The sequence below is a fragment of the Syngnathus acus genome, chromosome 20 (assembly GCF_901709675.1).
Source record: "Syngnathus acus chromosome 20, fSynAcu1.2, whole genome shotgun sequence".
In the NCBI taxonomy this organism is placed as follows: domain Eukaryota; kingdom Metazoa; phylum Chordata; class Actinopteri; order Syngnathiformes; family Syngnathidae; genus Syngnathus; species Syngnathus acus.
The window spans coordinates 3,384,229-3,390,904 of record NC_051104.1 but is presented as its reverse complement, the minus strand read 5'-3'; the positions used below and the strand labels follow the sequence as shown (position 1 = coordinate 3,390,904).

Below are 6,676 nucleotides of genomic sequence, written 5' to 3'. Positions count from 1 at the left end.
TTACACAGTTTATGAATTATTTTATCAATAACAAGTCACAGATTCTGCTTAACATGTTGCCCTGCAGGCCTGACCAGATGTTAGACTAAGGATTTTTTTTCCCCATTTATTTTGACCTCTGTTATTAAGCAGTGGCTATTCATTACACACACATACTATAGGCATTGTCTGACTCTTATGGATGCCAGCGTTGCTATGGAAACTCATTGTGACGTCGCTCTTATCAGGGTCACCCAAATGGGATTTCTGAGTGGCAGGCATCGCTGTTATTCAGCTGCATCAGTGGCAACCCTGGTGGCCATTGCAGCGGCAAGCGCTAATTAGCAAAAACACCCATTGGCGTGCGCGCGCGCGTGTGTAAATAAGACATGTTCGGCCATTGGTGTTGAAAGCAAATGCTGAGAATTATTCCTATTTATCTCAAAGTGTGAAGCCGCAGCGGCTTTCTGAAAGGCGCAGTTTGACCAGTGAGCCAATTTGGCTACTTGGGCTCCCTCTAGCGGTCCGTGAAAGAAGCACTCGATTCATTTCAAACTATGCATGTTAGTGTTTTGAATTTGAGTTATAGAGTTTAACAACAGAACAATAGTTTGTATTTAACATCACTTGTTTTTGTTCGGTGTTGGGTGGTTAAGAAATACTGCCCGGATGTTTTTTTGCCTTCTCTGTCACATTTCCCCTGCCTTTTCCGGCCTGTAATTAAATTTTGAGCCGGCCCCGCCCTTTTCTCAGCCTTCTGTCTTGGACAGCTGTAATGGACGATAATGGGTCACCGAGTTTGAAAATGATCCCCTCGTCGTCATGGTCGAGATCCAGATACTTCATCGGATGTTTCTAAATTTAAGTGCGGCGCACACGTGCCTATAACCCGAGCATTTACTTGTATTAATCCTGTCATCATTTTTTTTTGGACTTGGTTCACTTTGTCGTTGTCAATGAAGCTCTTATTTTGAAAATCTTTCCTCCTGCGTGGAGAGTGCATGTGCACACACACGCACACACACACACACGCGCGCGCGTGCAAAGACGGCTAAACAGCGGCGCCGTGCTGGCTGGGCTGAACTGAGTGTTTAGGGGTGCAGATACCAGATCTCGGTCTTACCAGAGGGGTACGTAGATCTGAAGACGCGTCTTAAGCGGGGATGCCCGCTGCAGCATCAGGTAGGCGGATGGAGGCCGGTTGGGGCGGGGGGCGCTAGCTGGCGACATGACTCACGACCTAATTGTCGCTCTAATTTGTAAAGAGACTTCTTGACGGATGAGTGGAGGACCGTAGACCGAGCCGAGACCCTTCCCGGTGGCTCCGGGAGTAAGAGCGTGAGCACACCCCCCCGCCCCCTCCCCGCATTGCAGATGCAGACAAGTGGGGCGTGCTCGGATGCGCCCGGCCGCCCCTGATGCAGCTCGGCGCCGCCTCGGGGCTTTCCGCCGGCTGGGAGAGGCTGGGGGGGCCGCTGGGTGGGCCGCTGGGGGCTCCTCGGCCGCGCGTTGCCATGCTGCGCCAGGCGCTGCACGCCGGCCTGAGCGGCGGCTTCCGAGCGCTCGGCCGCTTCGTCGCCAGCCAGCCGGTGCTGTTCGCCTCCGCGCCGGTGCTGCTGGCCGTGCTGCTGGGCGCCAGCTTCAGCCGCTACCGCGTGGAGGAGGACGTGCAGAGCCTGCTAGCGCCCAAGCACAGCCTGGCCAAGATCGAGGGCAACCTGGTGGACAGCCTTTTCCCCATCAACCACTCCAAGCACGCCCTCTACTCGGACCTGCAGACGCCCGGTCGCTACGGCCGAGTCATCGTCACCGCCCGGCGCGGGAGCCTGCTGGAGCCGCCCAATCTGGACGCCGTGCTCAAGGTAAAAGCCGCCGGCCCCGCCCCACGCCCACCCGCTCTCAAGTCTCAACCCTCCGTTTGTCTTCTGCAAGTGGACAAGTGCGCAGACTACAAGCCACCCATTTTCCGAGGTATTAATAGCCAGTATCTATCTTCCCAATATAGGCCAGTGAAATGCATCTTGCGGAAGAGGTTTTATTGTCTTTTTATTATCTTTTTATCTTAAAAAGTCTTGGTATTTCCCCCCCCCCACTATGACTTCATTTAAACTGACAAACGAGTTCACGCGGAAAGCCAATTTGGATTTGAAAAGCAACATTAGGCAAATTGTAATGGAACAGCAGGAAAAAGTTGAGCGTATCCGGCTTGTTGCTAGGCAACCGTGCGGCTGTTGGGACTGTAACCCCCCAAACGTGCGAAAGAAGGCTTCGAAAACTCAAACTCACAAATACGGCCAGAATTCAGCTTGCAGGCAAAGTTGTGTCGTTCCCTCGAGTTAGTGAGATGGTGCCAAAGCACTACTTTTGTCATTCGCGACTAATGGCGCGCCGTTCCTTTCTTGCCAGCTGCACAGACTCATCTACCAGATGCAGGTGACGGTGCCCCCGAGCAGCCCCGACAGCTTCAACTACTCCTTCTCGCACCTGTGTCTTCCCGACGACAAGAAGGCGTGCATTGTGGACGACATCATCGGCGCCTTGGAGGAGATCCGCTCGGCCCGGGCCGCCAACCGCTCGGCGCCGACGCTCCGCTACCCCATTACACGGCTGGCCGGCGGGCGCCGGGCGTACATCGGCCACCAGCTGGGCGGCGTGCAAACGCGGGGCCCCGACGGCGAGGGGGTGCGGTCAGCCCGGGCGCTCCAGCTCACCTACTACCTGCAGGCGCGAGGCGGGCTGATGGAGGGTGTGGCCGGCCAATGGGAGAAGGCCTTCTGTGGCCGGCTGCGGGACTTTGCGGCGCTGCACCCGCAGCTGCGCCTCTACCCGGCCACCTCGTCGTCCCTCGGTACAGACTTCCAGCTGTCCTCGGTGCTGGCGCGTCGCCCCCTGCTGGCCGGCTTGGGGCTGTGCGGTGTCCTGGCCATCCTGTGCTGCTCCATGCGGGACTGCGTGCGCTCCAAGCCCTGGTTGGGCACGCTGGCCTTGCTCTCCGTCACACTGGCGGGACTGACGGCCGCCGGGATTCTCAACCTCAGCGGCTCCACCTACAACTCCACTTACCTGGGCATTCCCTTCGTCATGCTGGGTGAGTGAGTGACCGCTAGTCTCCGGTTGTAGCCGTGATCCCGCCTACTACGACCGTTTTTTTCTTGTGAAACAGAGTGGAAAGATAACAGGAGTACTTGCAGACATCCGTTCTTTATCCTCTGCAAAGAATATCACTGCGGCTTACTGAGTAGCCATGATGTATGAGAATGCGGATGAAATTGTCCTTTTCAGCAAGGCAAGGTGCTGAAATTAAATGAAAGTCAGCCTGTGAGCTGTCATTTGAGGTGTGAAGTGCTTTGCCGTGTTATGTGTGCCATGACTGAATCACTGTCGCCGTGGCAACCAGAGGAGAAGCCACAAGCCGCGAGATGTACCCGCTGAATCAGAGTGACTGCAATGTGATCGTTTAGGATGTTGATGAATTTTAATCTTTCTGCTTGGAAATCTCTTTCGGTAAACAAAAGAAAGAACCTGCATTGGATATTTTTACTTTTTTATTTCATGTTACATTTTGAAAACATTTCATTTTAATGGTTCAATTTAGCTCATCGCAACAGTGTTGACGCTACATTTAATTTGATAAAAATACCCCCCCCAGGTCACGGCCTCTTCGGCTCCTTCGAGATGCTGTCGTCGTGGCGACGCACGCGCGAGGACCAGCACGTGAAGGAGCGTGTGGCGAGCGTCTTCGAAGACGTCATGCCGCGCTTCTCGGGCTCAACGGTGCTCCACCTGATGACTTTGGGCCTGGCCGCCTCGCCGCTCACCAACATGGAGGCGGTGCGCCTCTTCTGCCGCACGGCCGCGCTCGCCGTGGCCGTCAGCTACGCCTACATGCTCTCCTTCTACAGCTCCTGCCTGGTCTTCACCGGCTACCTGGAGACGGGCTATCGGCACGGCTGCTTTTGTCGACGAGTGCCCCGGCAGGAGCGGCTGGATTCCAAGCCGGCCTGGTACCGATGCCTGATGTACACCCGCTACCAGGATGAGGCGCAGACCGCCACCGGGACACCGCACGGCCCAGGACACGCCCCTTACCCGGCCAATGTGGCGCACACGCGCACTTACGTGCACCCACGGGCGGTCAACGACCAGCCGCCGAGCACGCCCGGCCACCCTCGGGCCTCGGACGCTCGCCCCCAGGACTCGCACCTTCTGCTGGGCTGTGTGAGGCGTTGCTACGGTGACTGGATCACCAACACTTACGTCAAGCCCTTTGTGGTGCTGCTCTACCTGGTCTACGTCTCCTTTGGACTCATGGGCTTCCTGCAGGTGAGACAAGAAACATTTTTCAACAAAATCCAATGAGGAAAGATTTGAAGTTGAACCCGTTTTGTGTTGCCGGCAGGTGGCGCAGGGCTCGGACCCCAGCGCACTGGTCGCCATGGACACAGCCACGGCATCGTACGCCCACGCCCAGCAGCTCTACTTCAGCTCCTACTCGCCCGTCATCGGCTTCTACATCTATGAGAGCGCCCCTTACTGGAACGCCACCGTGCAGAGCGACCTTCTGGAGTACGCCAAGGGCTTCCAGCGCATCAGCTGGCTGGAGGCCTACCTGTCCTACCTGGCGGACCGCAACCAGTCTGGCAGCTGCTCTCGGGAGAACTTCACTTACGCGCTTCGCCACGACTTCCTACGCGAGCCTCAGTTTGCCCACTTTGCCGACGACATCATCTTCGCCGAGCGGGGTCCGGGCCAGGAGCCCGAGGTGGCGGCGTCTCGCATCTTCCTGGTGGCCAAAACCACGGAGAACAAGCGGGAGGAGATGTCGGTGCTGCTGGACACGTTGCGGCGCCTGTCGCTCACCTCCCGCGTGCGCTTCCTGGTCTTCAACCCGTCCTTCGTCTACCTGGACCGCTATGCTGGTGCCGTCAGCGCGCCCCTGCGCCACTCCCTCCTGGCCGCCCTCTTCCTGCTGGGCCTGTCCTCCCTGGCCTTGGTGGAGCCCCTGGTGTCGGTGTGGCTGGGGCTGACCCTGCTCTCGGTGCAGTTTGGCGTGCTGGGCTTCATGAGCCTGTGGGGCGTGGAGCTGGACTGCGCGTCCGTCTTGTGCCTGATCCTGGCGTTGGGACACGCCACCGACTGCAGCGGGCCGCTACTGTGTGGCTTTGCGGCGGGCCGGGGTGACGGCAGGACCCGCTGGGTGCGAGTGGCCCTCGAGAGGCACGGTGTGCCCTCACTCCAAGCCTTACTCTGCTACGGTGCCGCCCTGGCGCCGGTGGGCTCGGTACGCTCCAACCTGACGCGCACGCTTTTCCGCTGCCTGGTGCTGACGGCTGGATGCTCCGCCCTGCACGCGCTGGCGTTCCTGCCCGCCCTGCTCACCTTCCTGCCGCCTTCCAAGAGCCGAGCCCGCCGGCCCGCTTCCGGCGACGCCCTCCGGCAGGAGGCCGAGTGCTTGGAGATGGAAGACGGCACTCGGGTGGTCGATCAAATCACCACGGTCTGACCTTGGATGGAGGAGCCGGATGTAGCGTTTCCATGGCGACGGGCAAACGACCAAAGAGCCGAGCTCAGGCACGGCCGATCTCATCGTTCAGCTGCTGCCGACTGTTTGCTTGTGTATAGTTGAGCGCCGCTCCGCGTGGACAAAAGTTCTGGGACGCACCTCGCAATCAATAATACCATCTCATCAAGAACATTTTCAACAATTATCTGCTTCCGAGGCCTTCTTTGCTTGAAGTACGCAAATCGCGGTCGCAGTTACTGAATCACCAAGAGAATTTGAGAGTAACTTTAGGTGGACACTCCTCCACGTTTGCTTTTCACTTCCCGTAGGAGTCCCAATACTTTTGTTCATTTCAGTGTTCTTATCACAACATGAGAAGCCAATCAGCCGTATCACTATACAAATGCCGGACAAATAAAGTCAAGAGTGATTGAAAGCTGCTCCGATTGTCTTTCCAACTGCAATCGTAACGTTTTTCTCGGTAAAATAAACTAACTTCATTTCAAAATGCTTCGCCCCACTTTCTTTGCTCAGCCCCGATTTAGTCCTTAATCTAACAGGCGAACACTGAAACCGCGTTTCAAATCTCAGGAGCATCACCAGGCCACCACCACGACAACAACAACAACGTTCAGGACCGAAATGAAAAGCGATCCTTCGGAAACAAAGGTCGCTTGCCCACATTGACACTGTTGCTCCTGCGTAATGATCCGATTTTGTCTGATGGCATTGAACAAAAGCTGGCTGACACTTGAGCCGTCGGCGCCGGTCACGGCGCGCTGGCCTTGAGCACGTTTCAGTCCGCTTCACTTTCCGGATGACTTGAACCCGTTCCTCAAATTCGCAGCCACACCCATGACTGTGTGTGTGTGTGTGTTTTCCATTTGGCCAACGGGAATCCATTTCACAGTTGAGCCCAACCATTTTATACAATCCTAACATTCTTCTGTGGTTTGTTGTTCCACAAGCACGCACGCAGGTGAGCACAGTGAGACGGATCAAATAAAGGTTAATACTCTGTCCAGGAAGCGTCTGGCCCCGCATCCTGTAGCTGCAGCTGTCGCCCCGAGGCGGCCCGATTGACGGCAGGAGTGGAGAGATGGACAGAACAATGCTCTGAGGTTGACGGGAGGCTCAGACAGATGGACAGAAGGATGGACAACGCAGCCTGATGAAGTGCGGCAGGTGGGACGG

General features: G+C 56.7%; 1 protein-coding gene across 3 annotated transcripts; it reads left to right on the top strand.

Annotated features, from left to right (window-relative positions):
- The first annotated feature begins 835 nt into the window (after nucleotides 1-835).
- On the top strand, nucleotides 836-5,990 carry ptchd1 (patched domain containing 1). Of its 3 annotated transcripts, XM_037280115.1 has the most exons (6): nucleotides 836-1,161; nucleotides 1,245-1,841; nucleotides 1,912-1,950; nucleotides 2,386-3,067; nucleotides 3,629-4,302; nucleotides 4,379-5,990. In XM_037280115.1, exons 2-6 carry the CDS (start codon nucleotides 1,398-1,400, stop codon nucleotides 5,480-5,482), a joined length of 2,943 nt encoding a protein of 980 aa, XP_037136010.1. In that variant the 5' UTR covers nucleotides 836-1,161; nucleotides 1,245-1,397; the 3' UTR covers nucleotides 5,483-5,990. The 3 variants fall into 3 exon arrangements, with proteins under 3 accessions (XP_037136010.1, XP_037136009.1, XP_037136011.1); XM_037280114.1 differs by having other exon boundaries at nucleotides 836-1,841; XM_037280116.1 differs by lacking the exon at nucleotides 1,912-1,950 and having other exon boundaries at nucleotides 836-1,841.
- Nucleotides 5,991-6,676: the final 686 nt, after the last annotated feature.

What these genes read in the sequence shown, in the direction of transcription:
- ptchd1 (XM_037280115.1), top strand. Translation starts at nt 1,398, where the DNA reads ATGCAGCTCGGCGCCGCCTCGGGGCTTTCCGCCGGCTGGGAGAGGCTG. An exon ending in ATCTGGACGCCGTGCTCAAG is followed by an intron (nt 1,842 to 1,911) that starts GTAAAAGCCGCC and finishes GTCTTCTGCAAG; the next exon opens with TGGACAAGTGCGCAGACTAC. An exon ending in CATTCCCTTCGTCATGCTGG is followed by an intron (nt 3,068 to 3,628) that starts GTGAGTGAGTGA and finishes TACCCCCCCCAG; the next exon opens with GTCACGGCCTCTTCGGCTCC.